The sequence below is a fragment of the Geospiza fortis genome, unplaced genomic scaffold (genome assembly GCF_000277835.1).
Source record: "Geospiza fortis unplaced genomic scaffold, GeoFor_1.0 scaffold188, whole genome shotgun sequence".
Taxonomy (NCBI): Eukaryota; Metazoa; Chordata; class Aves; order Passeriformes; family Thraupidae; genus Geospiza; species Geospiza fortis.
Genome location: NW_005054337.1, coordinates 2,651,551 through 2,667,267, shown reverse-complemented (window position 1 = coordinate 2,667,267; position 15,717 = coordinate 2,651,551). Strand labels below are relative to the sequence as shown.

Below are 15,717 nucleotides of genomic sequence, written 5' to 3'. Positions count from 1 at the left end.
TGGACCTCCGTGGGAAGGCAGCTCAACGTTCCTCACCAAAACAAAGTGTAACAGCGTTTCTACTATGAACAGAGAGTACTTTGTGTACTTTGTGTACAGGCGTTAGGATCAGTCGTTATCAAAATACACACACTGAATATACAACCTGTCCCATGGCCATAATTTATTATCTCACCACAAGGCACAATACACAGAGCTTAGAGGGTCCTATACAGTCGTCGTGGCAGAAGGCGCCGCAGCCTTTGCACATGATCATGGCTTTGAGGCTGCACGAGCACTGGAACGAGATCTCGTCGACGCTGCTGCTGTCAGCAAACATCTGCACAGCCAGGGCCGTGTTCCGGCTCGCAGCAAAGTTCGCTTTGTGGGTGAGCTGCACCACACTCCCAGCAAGGCCTCGGGGGAAAGCCGGAGTGTTGGATGAATAATTAAAGCTGGTGGAATTAAGCTGCAGCTTTGAAAGCTTCCCATAAAAAGCTTGCTTGATATTGAGCTGAGAGGGGATGGATGAAGGCTCCAAAGGGTGACACTGTCCTTTTCCTGGATCCCTTGAAAACTTAAAGAAGGGCCAGTCCATGACCAGTGGCTCTCTCTGTGTGTGCCCAGCCAGTTCCGTGGGCTGCTGGGCTACATCCCCCCGGTTCTCTGCATTACTCTTGGCTGGGCTGCCACACATCAGCACCTTCTCACTTCTGATCCCTCCCGGGGTGCTGCTGTGCTGCTTTGAAGTCCATTCCTCCCTGGCAGCTGGGATTCCTTCTCCCAATGCACAGCCCTTGTCCAAGGGAATCTGTTTGCCAGGGGACAAGGTTTCCATGGCTGAACTGTGTTCCAAAGCCCTGGAGTGATGCAGCCTCACACTGGGGCTGGAAGGAAAACCAGAACCAAAGAGCTTTTTGCCTTGAACCCCGCTGTAATTTTTATTGACCAATGCACCTCCTGTCTGATTTGGTCCAAGAGAAGTTACACCTGGAGATAAAAACTGAGGTTCTGTAGAGGCATTCAGCTTCTCTGGGCTTTCACCTGCTGTGACACTTGCTAACGGATTGTGCTGTGGCATCCGGTGGACCTTGGGCAACTCCTTCTGATCCTCAAAGCTACAGGAAGAAAATGTTCTTTCCCGAGGGTCCACATCTTCAGACTTCAGAGAGGCACTTGCCACGTTTGCCAGTTGGTCTTGGCAGCTTAAAGTTGAACCAGCTTTGGAATGTTTTTCTGGGACAGCCTGATCCTCTACACCAGATAATATTGCTCCTGATCCACAGGTCTTTTCCTGGGGATCTTTGGAAGATCTCACTGAGCGAACATCATCGCTCCTGCTTTGGGCACTCGTCTTTATTCCTACATCTGGAGAAGATTCTTTGCCAAAATAGTGACCGCTGCCTCTGTCCAGTTGCAGGGAGAGGCCTTCTGACTGCTTCTGCAGCACTGGCTGTGCAATTTCCACCTTGATGTTGACATGAGACACTGGGAGAACTTCTTCCAGTGGAAGCTTCCCCTTCAGCAGCTGCATCACCAAAGGGTTGTTGGTCTCGATGGAGGACACGGGCCGAGCAGAGCTGGCCGGACGCTCGGTTTTCTGGGGTCCCCACCTCTGAGGTGGGGGTGCAACCAAGTCCCCAGAACAGGCTGGACTCTCTGTCTCCACAGACAATTTTGACCTAATACCATTGCGTTTCTCACTGCTGCTGTGACAGGAAGAGCCTTTCCCAGCCACCTCCCTACAGCTGACACTTCTGAAACGCATCTCCACCTCCACATTCTCATCAGCCATGTCCCCTTCCCAGTCGGAAGCAGTGTCTGTTGTTTCACTGTGTGTACTCTGTATTTCTTCATCGCCACTTCTCTTCAACTCCTGAGTCTCTCCCAGGGGCTGATGTGCGTTTTCTGGTTCGGTTCTGGGGCACCTCTCCCTTGGCTGCAGGAGTTTTTCAGAGGTATCTATCCTATTCTGAGAAATAAAGTCACCATGCACAGAGGGCTGCAGTAGAGCCTCTGCCTTTTGTTCCTCATTACTCAGTTTGCCATCACTGCCTTTCCCCGCCTGCAGCTGTGCAGTGTCACACACTGCAGGGATCGCTTTCTTCACTCCAACAGTCACCGTTTTGGAGGTATTATCAGCAACACATTTTTCCAGAAATGTTTGGGAGTTGTTATATCTAAAACCAGACACCTTCTCTGGATCATGGCATTCTGAGACACCCGATGACAATTCTGGTGGAAAAGGACAACTGGAGGAATTTTGCTTTACATCAGAAGGATAATCCAGCTGTATGGTGGGAGCACCAACATCTCTGAGTTCCACCACAGCCCTGTGTCCCATGGGACTGACCCCAGCTCCCTGCCCCCCAGAACACGACACACTGGTCACCACAGGAACCACACATCCCAGCTTTGTGCTCTCCTGTGATGCAGCACAAGATGGGAGCTCGGTCCTTGGGGCACTAAGGAGCTGCTCAGGACTCTCCTCCTGCCTCTCAGGAGTTGCATTGTCCAAGGATGACACAGTCAGAGAACCACAGAACGGTCTCCTGGGTGACCCATCACCAGGCTGAGTGTCCCCTGACCCTGTGGCACAGCCCGGAACGCTGCTCCTTTCGCTTTTTGAGGAAGAGTGATCCTGTCTGGAAGAGAGGCAGGAATTCACGCTGGCTTCCTGAGCAGCCCCTTTGGAGTCAGCCTTCCCTCCGCTCAGATGAACAGACAGCTGTAGTTGTGCTCGCTGTAGATCTGACGCACGTTTTCCATGAGCTCTCTTGGATCTCCTGTGCTGGGAACGGCCGCTGGATTCTCCTCCACCGCCTCCTTCATCGGAGCCTCTCCCCCCACCAGGGCCACCCCCTCCTCCGATGGCGGCGGTGGCGGCTTCGCGCTGGGCTCGGGCTTGCAGAGCACGGGCCTTAATGTCTGCGAGGGTCCGGGCCCCAGGGCGGCCCCGGCCGGAGGGCTCCGTGCTGGGGATGATCCGGGGGCAGATCTGGTAAGTGGGCTGACCTTTAACCACCCAGGGTGGTTTAATACGTGAAAGTTGAATCTGAAAGAAAAGGGAAATGTGGTAAGTTCTAACACTGCCCATCTCCAGTGAAATGCGTTTCATTTCACTATGATGGCAACTGCTCATCACAATTCTTAGCACAAAAATTCAACAAAAACCTCAACTTAGAAATGAACTTGGGCAGAGAAGCAGCACGGTCCCACAACCTCTGCTCTGTGATCTGTAAAGCTCAGTTCACACTAATATTGTTTTACCAGAGGCTGCAAGCAAACACGAAATAAGTTATTTATATTCACGTCTTTAGAGATCAAACTGGTCTTCTCTACACCAGGATGACTGCCCTGAAGCTACCAAAATGGGTATCCTGGTCAAAATGGAAAAAGTCAGGAGGAACAATGAGATTCTGTCCAAAAGCAAAGGAAAAGAACTCAGAAACTAGACAGGATAAAGAACACGATTTCAAGGTCTTTTGCAGTCAGTCAGCTCATTTCAGGCAGTGTTTCTGTAGCCACAGAAATGCAAATGAAGGGAGTAAGTCAAGGTTACCCTGTGCTCTTGTGCAAAGACCTTGGGATGATTTTCCATTCTTTGCCTGTCTAAATACGACAGCAAACCGTGGCAGTCAGAGGCACTTCACCAGCTCTACCAATGAAACCCTTCGACTCCTTCCCTTAAGATGGCAACGCTTGACATTTTAATAATGTTTTGATACTACTGAGCACGGCAGCCCTGAGATACAGCAGCTCTAAAGCTCTTTCTTACCCGGATGGGTGGGACTTTGGGCTCCTCTTTAGTAGGCTGTGGCTTTTCTGGGTGAACACTTTCAATTGTGTTACGAAAGGACTGACGATCTTCAAGCCGGGGCTTCTTTTCGGGGAAGGACGCAGAGGCAGCCTCCTCAAAGCTTTTCCTCTTCTGCTCCTTGGACTCCTGAGCAGAGTTCTCCTGGGGCAAACTGGGAATTCTGCTGGTAGCTGCCAACGATGGATCTTCTGATTTGCTGTTTGATTTGGAAGTCTCTGGAGAGAGGTGCAGTTCAGTACTCTCTGCCTTCAATCCTGCAGCCGAGGGGCTGGTCAGATCATCTTTCTTCAGGTCTGTCTCAGGCTTTGGCTCTTTATGAAGTGAGGGATCTGGCCCCACGGGAGCAGGCTCTTTGGGAGTCTCTGTGTGCTCAGGCTCCCTCAGTCTGTACAGGCTCCTCCTGGCCCGGCAGCGCAGGTCGGCCCGGGAGCGTTTCCGGAAGCGCCCGTCCCTCTGGCGCGTGGTCGGCCCGCGCGGCAGCCTTGCCTCTCCTTTAACAGACAGCTCTGTCCTGTTCTCAGCGTCCTCCTGCACTGAATTCTGTGCCTGGGATTCTTCCTGGGTCAAGCCCAACCTGTAAGGCAAACACAAAAGCCAGCTCAAAGCTAAAGCTCATCCCAATTTCAGTGTTATTGAATAGTGCCAACACAGGCAGAGAGTCATCAAAGACTCATTAACTCATCCTTCAAGGGGAGAACCCACACATTCCACATTGTTATCACATGGAATGAGAAAAAAACCCCAAAAATTTGTGATGGAAAATATCATCGACTTTTCTTGGAAATAGAAAAGATGGGCTACAAAATTCTGCTGAACTCAGCCAATTCCACTAAGGATTTTCCCAGAAAAACAGCTGGAACGATTCACCCCACAACCTGTGTTTTTCAAGGAGTTTATGCTGCATCTGCTCAGGTATCCACAAAGAGAAGCACACTCTGCCACCTGCATAAACATGGATAAAGCAGAATAGACATGGTAAAATTTCTCACTTTTGCCCATAGTAGTCCTCGAAGAACTTCTCTTTCCATTGCTCCACTCTCTTTTCCTTCTCCATCTCCTGCCGGATTCGAACTTGCATCTCGTGGGTGAATTCACCTTCATGGAAGCAAGAGATTGGAATTCAGTTCCAAACAAAACTCATTCTGCAAATGCAACCTCTAGTGTTTGAACTGTACAGCAGCTAAATATATGAAAGGCAGACCTGCTGTTAACACCCTGCTCCCATCCCACTCTGAATCCACATGCTGCCTGTGGCTCCAGGAAAAATCCTGTTTAGAGGAAAAATAAGTCTGGCACTACTTTACACCTTTACCACTTAATCCCGTAGGTCCCATGGCACCAAAAGAAATTGTATTTTTGATTTTAAACAAAAAAAAAACAAAAAAAAAAAAAGAAAAAGTTGGGGGCAACATGCAGCAAAGCTGTACTAAGTTCCCGCTAATTAACTGCAAAAGAAAACCAAAAATCCTACAGAATGAGCAGCTATTCCCCAGGCACCCAGGAAAGCAAAGGCACTCACCGTCAGCGAGCCGCTCCCTCCAGCTCTGTGCAGCGTGGGTGAAGAACTCGTTGTTCAGAGCGCTGCCACTGAGGCGCATCAGCCCGTCAGCCCCCACCTAGCAGGACAGAACCAGGACAAACAGAACACATCAGCTCCAGCTGTTCCACACTGAAGAGGTAATCAGGGAAGGGAAAACACCTGAGTGCTCACCTGTCTATCGACTTCAGGCAGGAGGTAAAGCAGCTGCTGCTGGAAGTGCGACGGAAGCGCGTTAAAGGTCCTGGAGTTGATCAGCGCTCGCAGGTTTGTGTTGACAAGGATGGAGCCTGGGGTTTCAAAGTCAATATCCTCACCCCTGTTACGTTTCATTTGCCCTGGAGTTTAAGGACAGGCAAATAAAATTAACATTGTTGTACAGAAGTATTTCAGCATGAAATTTATGTCAAACTGCAATAACAAAAAGAGCAAGAGACATGATAAAGACTGCAGTATTCAAGTGTGAAGAATGACTCTCCAGCACAGTAATTAATAAACCCACATCTGGATTTTTGACATGAGGCCACAGTTCTGTCATATTCAGGTACTATTCTCAATGCTGCTCTTCAGACCAGCCAATCTTTTAAACAATTTTATAACTAGCACTCAAGGTGGAAAACCTGTCTTGTGACCTCAGGTCATCAAATGCCTCCTGGTACTCTTTTCTCAAACAGATATGGACTTCACCATCACCAGTTATTTTTCACCATTCAGTTATTTACCCAGGAGCACATACCAGCCGTGGGCTTTCGGATGCCCCTGAGCAGCTGTGGAGGATCCCTGTTGATCTCTGTCCTGCTGCGCAGGCTGGTTTTGCACAGGGCCAAGGAGCTGCTGCTGCTGCTGGATGTGCTGCTGCTCTCTCCATCAGCGTGCCTTCCTGTGAAGCCTAAATGCAAAACAACATCATAAAAATATGCAAAGAACAGTCAAAGCCCAACTGGGAGAGTGGTTTAACATACAGGAATTCTCTGTTACTAACAAATCTGCTATTACAGGGTACCAACTATTTTGAGTGAGTTAAACACACACACAACTCTGCAGTCTCACTCATTCTCAGCAGATGTTACAGAAATCCTCAGGTAAACAGTGATGATTGAGGACTGTCTGAGAGAGGTCTGTGAGGTTATCAGGACCCCCCCAAAGCCATGCTCACCTGAGGCAGACTCCATGTGTGCCCCATTTACTTTCAGTGGGGTTAACACCACCCGTGGCAGCATCACACCCGTCTTTTTCTTCTGTTTGGTTGTCTGAAGACCAGAGAGAAACCAAAAACAAAACAAAGGAATGAAGGCATTATGGAAGAGTATAGTAATCTTCTAAGCAGCATCCTCCTCAGTTAAAAGAGCTGCCTGGCTCCTCCTAGCTGAATCTTCAGGCAACACTACATTAAGGACTAGCAGAGAATTCAAAATTGTCTTCCCATACATGATCTCACAACATCCTGCCATTTTTTGTCCAAGGAGACAGACTCGTAACTATCTCTGGGGCACTTATGCACAAACAGTCCCTGTCATATCACCCCAACAGTAATGAAAGGTCCCCTGAAGGCTTCATCCACCCCATTAGTCCGACTTTTTCCTACCTGGGAAGCAGTTCTGTAGCTCTCCCTGGTAGCAGGTCCCTTGCTCTGAGACTCAGTGGAACACGAGGCGTTAGAAGACGTTTCATCAAGAGACACTGAAAGAGATGAACTCTCAGTCAGACACAGAAGTAGATCCTGGAGTTTAAGGTTAATGTCACCAGACACTTACCATCATTGTCACCACTCACAGTGCTGGCTTCGTTGGACCCACAGCTCTCTGCATCTGCCGTGTCCTCCAGCTCCTCCCCTTCTGGCACTGACAGGTTCCGGGACCACTGCAAGGCATCTTTCTAGAGGGGGAACAGAACTGGGGTGGCTACAGCCCTCCCTCCCTCACAAATCTACACCAATGGGACCAGACAGTTAACTGGATACACTTTAACCTTCAATTTTTTCCCTATTTTAATCCTTGATGCAGAAAGGGATTTTAAAGTATATTTGGGCTCATAGCGGAACAGAAGTCACCTAAACTAAGAGCACTTCATAGCCCCTTCCTAGACGAGTAACACATACCCAAAATACCAGGTTAATAATAATTAATTTAATAGAAAGGTTCGTAATATGTTATAATTTTCTATAAGTAATGAGTTCATATTAAAGACAAGCATCACACTATGAAAGAACAAGTAGCATCAGAGTGACCAAGCACTAAGTTTAGGAGATGTATTTCCTACTTGTACAATAAAAGCAATTTCAATGCCATCTATTTTCAGCAAAATGTGTAAATTCAACAGGATTTTCTAACAGCAGAAAAAAGATGGAAATGAAAAAGCTGAGATCAAGTTGATATTTATCAGGGAATCCAACAGTACAAAACACTGCAAAAGAAAACCTCAGGACCAGAAATATTTTCAATATTTAATATTACTGGAACAATAAACTAAAAATAAAAAAGTATTCCAGAGAGATTTTAAGATCTGAGGAAAATACTGATGCTAAATAACACAGAATGTAGTGGAACACAGAACAAGCAGCCAGAAGAATGAATATACATTTTCCCATCAAGATTTTACTTGTCACTACAAGCTCTTGGACCAATTCCTTGGTTGGGTGTTTTCCCTTGTGGCTGGCAGCAAGGGAGTGCACAGATCTGTTCTGATGAACAGCCACCTGAGCTGGACACCAGGTAGAGAAGTAAGAGGATTCAAGAAACAACAGTTGGGGTTTTTTCAAAGAATTTATCATAGATGGCTGAATACAACTGAAAGGTACAAGCTCCAAGGAAATAATGAATTCCAGACCCTCTCTCACATGATGATCTCACTGCTCATGATGCTCAGTGACAGGGTAACACTCAGCCCTGCACAAGGAGCAGAACTCACCCCTGGGCCCTCAGCTGGGAGCAGAGCTCAGCATTTACCTTGAGTGTGAAAAGGCTGATGCGTCCAGGCAGTTTGTAGAAGAGCCCGTCCCCTCCCCGGGAATTGGAGTGGAGCATGGCGTTGAGGCAGGCCAGGGGAGATGTGCCACTGCAGCAGAGACAGAGAAAAGAGAGCTTAAGAAATAGATTATCAAGAAAACAGCCTGAAAGATCTGGTTAAGTGGGCATCCTTTAGCTGATGAGGGGAACAGAGGTGATGCTATTAACTTTATGAGACAGGCACTTCAGTCAGAACAGTGTCACTGGTTTCATTCTGACCTGTACATCAGCCTTGCACATCACAGCCAACAGTAAATGTGACAGCAATTTTAAAGCTATCCTTATCTGTTTTTAGACATTTCTAACTTTTATTATCTGTTTCCTCCCCTCCTCTCCTGGAATCCTTCCTTGTTGGATTGATTTTATAAAACCCCCAGATTTATTCAGCAGTAGAAAGATGTAACAAACTACAGACACACGTGTTACTGGAGTGTCTCCCTGATATGTCACTGACCAAACTACTCGAGCAGAGCTCAATACAAAGGCTCTGATGCTCTCATTTGTTAATTCCTACATAACTCCCTGGTTAAAGCCCCATCCTGCACTCACATTGATGGAACTGCTGTGCCACGTAATATGGTGTTTTCCAGTAAGTCCCACATGTACGGGCAGAAAGCTGTCTGGAAGACACATTAGAGCACTACTGACTGCAATCACAGTAAAAGTGAAACTGAAAACTGGACTGAGATAAAATATTTCAAAGAAAATAATTGTCAATTTGAAAACATAGAATTTCTGTTTCCACCCTGTACGTGCCTGGGTTTTGGACATTTCTTCACATTCCACTGCAACAGGCAAAGTTACCCTGTATCACTTTCAGATCATGTGAACAAAATTTCCAGCCTTCAGTCCTGTTAGACAGTGTTTTCCCCTCTGTGTTTACCAGACACTCCAAGCACACTCACCAGCCACAGAGCTCTCTTAAAACAGCAAACTAAGTAATTTTCCCCAAAACAAGAAAAAAACTCAAGCAGTTAAAACTCTACCAAGGAGCTAAACTCAGCATGGTACTGGGTCATGGGAATGTCAGTGCCTGGTATGGAACACAGCCCTCCCAGCAGAGCACCATGACCCCCCCAACCAGGGAGCCCCACTTCAGAACTGATTCAGAAGGAAAACCATGTCAAGGCACTGAGCTATTTCCTTCAGGAAATGGAGTTTCAGGAAGAGCTTCTATACAAGCACCAGCAAAGCCTGCTGCACATCCAGCCAGGCAGGCTCACTGCCTTTATCCTGCAAACAATCACACTCTGAAGAAAACAATCTTTTCTTAAAGCAGAGAATTAATGACCAGGGAAGGAAAAGCAGATATCCCAAGGGAAACCATCGACCTTTAAAGGAATGAGTTAGGTTTGTGGGATTTAACATGACACATGTTCCAAAGTCTGGTCTTTACTTACACAGTGTGACAGGTCACTTGTAAAAACTGGGAAAGCACAGGATAATTTATGTGTGTGAAGAGCCCTGCTATTATCTTTGGCAGGGGACAGCCTGTGCACAGAGATCTTCAACTGCCTGCTGAGGGAACAGGACTTATGTGAGAGAGTTGCAAAAGACTGATTAAAGCAAAGCTCCCCTGATGAAAATCCTCATTAAAATCTGATTTCTACTGAAATCACTGCCCACATCCAAACCAGAGAAGATCTCAGAAAGCATCACAGAATCACTGAAGAGTTTGGGTTGGAAGGGACCTTAAAGACCATTTTGTTCCAAATCCCCTGCCATGGGCAGGGACACCTTTCACCAGACCAGGTTGTTCCAAGCCCTGCCCAGCCTGGCCTCGGAGACTTCAAAGGATGGAGTAGCCCCAACTTCCCTGGGCAACTTGTGCCATGACCTCAGTACCCTCACAACAAAGAATTTCTTCCTAAAATCCAAACTAAATCTTCCCTCCTTTACCTGAAGTCCATTGCCCCTTGTCCCACCACTACATGCCCCTGTGAAAAGTCCCTCCCCAGCCTCCTTGTAAGCCCATGGAAGGTGGGTGTTCCAACAGTTCCAAATCTGATGCAGCAGCACACACCAGCCTCATGCCTCTCCAAACAACAGCAGGTCCCACACCCAGCACCTCTGTACACGTCACTGATTTGCACTATTCAAAACGCCCCAGCTGTTTCCTGATTTCACACAAACAAGGAGCAGAAACAAGCCTAACGTTTAGGTCCCAGAAGAAATCAGTTTACCTTCTGTAGCTGGGTAAAGGACAGGTTCAGGAAACGCAAACACCACAGTGAAAAACAGTCCATAGAAACAAAGGGAGGGAGAAGCAAGACCAGAAACAGTCCTTGCATCTGGATTTGTCAGAAGTCCATCACTGGACAGCAGCTTTTCGTGTCTCTGGTAGTCAAACTTCCTTTTTTTTTTTTTTGCCAGGCAGCAGCAACTGAGGCATTTGGACTATCACAGTTACCCACTTTCTTTGAGCTGCAAGACACTCTGTATTTCTACTACTGTCATGGAAACAGATGGAAGCTCACAGGAACTTAACCAAGGAAAGCAGTCTCCCACTTCTGCCCTTTCCAAGGCTTTGTATCAGGTTCTTTTCCAAATGAAATCCACTCTGAGATGGGCATCTCCTCCTACAGTGTCAAGAGCCACAACTGTGTGATGTGAACTGTGCTCTCCTGGTGCTCAAGAATCTGAGCACAAGCCAGGGACATAGAGAAGACTGTCTCTTCTAAAACATAATGTCTGCTCTAGAAATGAAGCATCAGAGGAGATAAAACTTAAACTGTTCTCAAACTCAAGTCACAATAGCAGAAACTATTGTAGCTGGGAGCTACTTATGTGAGAACCATGGGAGTGAGTGTAAGTACAGCACAATGCAGGGGCCTGATCTGCAAGAGGCATTTACTTCACAATAGATGGATGAAGGGACTCTGTATATTATCTAAAAATCCAAGAACATTTTCCAGTTATTATCAGTGCAAAAGAAACCCTCACAATCTGTATATAAATGTCTGTACTGTCATCTGAAATTACCAGGCTGAAAAGAGAAAAAGGGAAGCAAAGTGGGCTGGGGATGAGGCAGAACTGTATGCAGCAACACCAGCCTTCATACACTGCCTCCCCCATGCTGCACACTGGTTTAGACAAAATCATCAATACTAACCTCATTTCCTTTAGACCTTCAGCCTCTATGACCTGCAGAATCTGTTTTGGGGTCATAGGAGCATCTGAGTAATTTTCCAGCACCTGAAAAGACAAAAAGACCAAGTGTCATTACAGAACTGGCTTCTGCATTCCCAGAACTACTCCATCAGCTGTGGCCCAGACCCAATAATGTGCCCCTTCAAATTTGGTTCACCTGCAAAGACACACAGTAAAATTTCAGGCTAGCTCAAGATCCTGGTGAACATGGATCAAAGCCACAAAAGGCTTCACCTTCACCTCTTCCCCAACTAACTGAAATACAAAAATGGAGGAGAAAAAGCAGCAGAATTTGGCCTTGACCCCACCCAATGGAAGCTTTACCAGACTTCACTATACATTAGATGGAGCTGCTGCCACATAAACCTTCCAAACTGAACAGTGGTGACCTGTAACAATGTAAAACCTTTTCCTGCCTCTCCACAAAGCATCCAGCGGTTTTTTGTCACTAGAAGTATTACTGTGCAGCTATACAATCCAATACTGTACCTTCCTCAGATTACTGCATTCATTTCATCTTCACTCCATCCCAGGAAGGGAACCACAAGTTAAGAGTCAGAATTCGTGTCAGAGAAGGACAGAATTCAGAAAAGGACAAAAAAACAGTAAAGGATTTGGGAAAAAAAAATTGGCTAGAGACACTAAAAAGACTTAAGAGGGCTTGCCTTTGACATAAAATGAAGAAAAGCAGATATTAAAAGGCAACACAATAAATAACAACTCATCCTTTCATATATTATACCAATAATAGAATTGTCTCTTATATACAAAGAAGTAAAGAGGTTATTACTTTATTGTTTTTAAGCCTGTGGAACTTACTGCTCCGAAATGTCTAGAAGCAAAAACTCAAGGATTCAAAGAGAGGACCGGACATTTCTGTGGATAAGAAGATTATCCACATAAACAGGAAACAATGAGCAAAAATAAGCTGCAGTAGATGTAAACCACTCAGTTTCTTTGGGAGCAGATTACCCTACAGCTGCTGACCACGCGCCTTCCCCGGCAGCAGACAGTGCTGCTCTTGGAATGCAAAGGCACCCAGCTCCACAGACCTGGGGCCACGAGCAAAAAGAGGCTGAGACAGGCACAGGCCATGGCCTGGAACAGGCATGGAAAGCAGCAACAGGAATTCATTCAGGAACTTTTTCATAACCATGGTCTAAATTGCCCCAGCATCACGGCCACACGATGCACAGCCCCGGTGTCATCTGTCCCCACGTTTTAGGAGTCAGCAACACGGTGCTGTCTCTCAGTCTGACTGGTGTGGGAAGCCAGAGGAAGGACCCAGATGCCCCATTTCTATCAGTGACATCTAGAAGTGAGTCACTGCAGCAGCCACGCCAATGGGACGTGAGCAAAATCACCCCAAAGCTGTGCAGGCCAACATTTGCACCTCAGACCATCTCCACAAGTAACAAAAAACCCAAGTGCAGTTCTGCACTTCAGCTGTGTGTTGTGATATGGCTTGGTGCATGGGGCTTGGAGCAGCCTGGACTAGTGGAAGGTGTCCCTCACTGTAGCAGGGACAAGATGATCTTTAAAGGTCCTTCCAAGCTAAACCGTGATCTACAAATGGAATTTCTCTAATCATATCCACCCAACAGGTATTCTGCAGATGCTTGAAGCTCACAAGCTTCTGAGAACGAGGTAGGAACCTCATGGGGAAGAGAATTAGAGAACTAACTTGAGTTAAATCCCAATGAAAACACAAAGAGCGTAAAGAAAAATCAAAGCAAGTGATGAGCCATATTCAGAGAGAGTAAGCTAATTAAATTCCATACAGCTCCATCACACTTTTTCCTCCCTCCATAGGTTACAAGGTCTCCATGCCTCCCTCCTGAGCTGTCACCCCATCACTCAGAGGCTGCAGACAGCTGACACAGGAAACTCATTGCTCCCGAGCCCAGTGAGATCTGCAAAATACAACACGTCTGTTCCAAAAAATCAGGGAATTATTCAAACCTCTCTCCAGTGACAGACACAGCAAGTGAAGTATGTGGCCTAAAACTGAGCACAAAGGAGCATTTACATACACATAAAAGAATCTATGCTCAGGGGAACAATTTCCAATCAAGAGCTGTATTAAGTATACAGAGCACTTAATGGAAGTACTGGAGGAGAGGATCCTGCAAGCTTTAGACACCAAATCCCAGTCTCCAGCACTGCCCCTACTATCCCTCCCCAACCTGACACTCCCAGCACCACATCAGCCCTCCACCCAAAGCTACAACTTCAATATTGGCTATTCCTTACCCACAAAACAGAATTTTCCCCCCTCCACTATTTACAGCAGTGGTAGCTGGGGGTTCCTGTACCCCTCATTATGGAAGTTTACATCGCTTCCTCAATTTACTGGTCATCTAGCTCTGACAGCACTTGTGGGATCCTGCCATGGCTTTGGGCATCCAGATGAACCTTTCAAGTTTATTTTATGGAACGTGCAGAGTTTTGGCTCTGTAGGAGGAGCAACACTGAAGAACATTTTTGCCTGTGATTCTCAGAAATGTTGAGCAGAATACAAAATACACCAGCACACGTCAGAGAGGGAAATTAAAAGCATTTTGACAGGGAGCATGTGTAAGCCTAGTGTGAAATAAAGATCTATTTTTAGTGGATTTACAATCAGTCCTGCAAGCTGCAAGTGCAGCTACGCAACTGTAGGTCTCTTTAAGTGGATAATCTAGTATGAGATCGTTCTATTTCTGGTTCATCAATGGCTCTAAGGTGCTGTTGAGGCTCAGACATCTCATGCACCCACCATGCCTGAGGTGCTGGCCAGAACACAGGTGAGAGGAACTGTATGAAGAAATGCCTTCCCCATCACACAAGGGTGATGAGGTGTATTAGGTGACTGCTTTAGAGTTACAGTCTCATGTGCTGCTTTGGGCAGCTTATAAACACTGAGTTTTTTTCACCTCTCAGAGTTCAGGATGTTTGAATGAGCTGAGTTTGTGCAAGGTCACATAGCACAGCCTCTGCCCCCAGGGTCACCTGCCAGGAAAGCATCCCTGCCATCTGCAGGGACACACCTGGTTCAAAGAACCTGGATCCCAAGGAGAAATGCAGGATGGAGAATGAGACCACCAGGCTCCTGCTGTGAAGTTCCACAGTAGCTGCTTTATGCCCTTCTCCAGTTTTTCAAGCAAAGCCACATGGGTCTAAAATATTATCATTTACACACAAAAGATGATGCAAGTTGCTGGAAGTCAGATGCTTGTCTGATTAGGTTTTCTCCTGGCAAGCAGTAAGAAAACACTCTAATAGCCAAAAAAATCTTGCTCAGAAGCACCAAGAGTTATCCTGAACAACCTCAGTACAAGACATGAGCCTCACTGGACTCACCCACACTGTTCCTTCTGAATGTTTACAAGCTTCAATACATAACCTGGGCTGGCAAAACCAAAACAAACACACACAACAGAAAAAAAACAAGGAAACAAATCACCCTCAAGCTCTTTAAATCCATTTCTGCAGAAGTCCAGGGGCTACACAGAAGGAATACATATATCCTCATGAGTTGTACACCACTGACAGGGGTGTGGGGAGGAACTGTGGGATCCATTCACATCCAAGTAGCTGGATCATCCCTCACTCCATCCCTGGCACTGCTGTACCTGTGGCACTGGGTCACCAGGAGAGAGCCAGCTCCTTCCACCCAAATGCCAGCCAGCCCAAACACCTCAGCATGCAGCCCTTAAATCAAACCTCTGACTACCTCCCTGAAAGACACTGAAGTTATTTCTCTTTTTTAGATTTCCTACTTCATAACTGCTCAAAGGCTTCACAGAGGGAAGTCACCTTCCTCCCAGTGCATCGGTGCAATGACAACAGCATTCCCACAGACATCATCAGGGCAGAGCTGGGCTGGGAAGTTGAACCCTTCAACAAGGAAATTCTTTAAGACAAAAGGACTGAGACATCTCAACGGCCACATCTCCTAAACCCAAAAGTGACCAAATACGGGCTGATTCAGGGATGTTCAGTCCAGCTGCTGCTACAGCAGCCCAGCACACGCCACCGGCCCTGGGGCTCTGCCGGTGCACAGAAGGACCCGCACCGTCAGTAATTAAACTAGAAACTTTTGACAGCGGCCGTGCCCTCTCCGGAGGCTCCGGTTCCTCCCACGGAGCTTTAAAACCATCTGAAAGGAAGAGAACGAGCGGGACCGTCCCCGCAGCCCTGCCCGGCACGCACGGAACCGCAGCGGGACGGCGGCACCTCCCGCG

At 46.9% G+C, this 15,717-nt stretch overlaps 1 protein-coding gene across 2 annotated transcripts in view; it reads right to left on the bottom strand.

Moving 5' to 3' along the window:
• The window catches only part of ASXL1 (ASXL transcriptional regulator 1), a 13,111-nt gene extending 990 nt beyond the window's left edge, over positions 1-12,121 (bottom strand). The window contains exons 1-12 of one of the 2 annotated variants that reach the window (XM_031058005.1): positions 11,454-12,120; positions 8,282-8,390; positions 7,091-7,211; positions 6,922-7,016; positions 6,493-6,586; positions 6,073-6,225; positions 5,511-5,674; positions 5,319-5,415; positions 4,789-4,894; positions 3,758-4,373; positions 2,368-3,034; positions 7-1,902 (exon numbers count right to left, since the gene is read on the bottom strand). In XM_031058005.1, the coding sequence (XP_030913865.1) occupies positions 167-1,902; positions 2,368-3,034; positions 3,758-4,373; positions 4,789-4,894; positions 5,319-5,415; positions 5,511-5,674; positions 6,073-6,225; positions 6,493-6,586; positions 6,922-7,016; positions 7,091-7,211; positions 8,282-8,390; positions 11,454-11,509 (4,014 nt within the window). In that variant the 5' untranslated portion in view covers positions 11,510-12,120 and the 3' untranslated portion in view covers positions 7-166. Of the gene's footprint in view, positions 3,035-3,757; positions 4,374-4,788; positions 4,895-5,318; positions 5,416-5,510; positions 5,675-6,072; positions 6,226-6,492; positions 6,587-6,921; positions 7,017-7,090; positions 7,212-8,281; positions 8,391-11,453 lie in introns of both variants that reach the window. The other variant, XM_005422200.3, reaches the window with a different exon arrangement.
• Between the last annotated feature and the right edge of the window lie 3,596 nt (positions 12,122-15,717).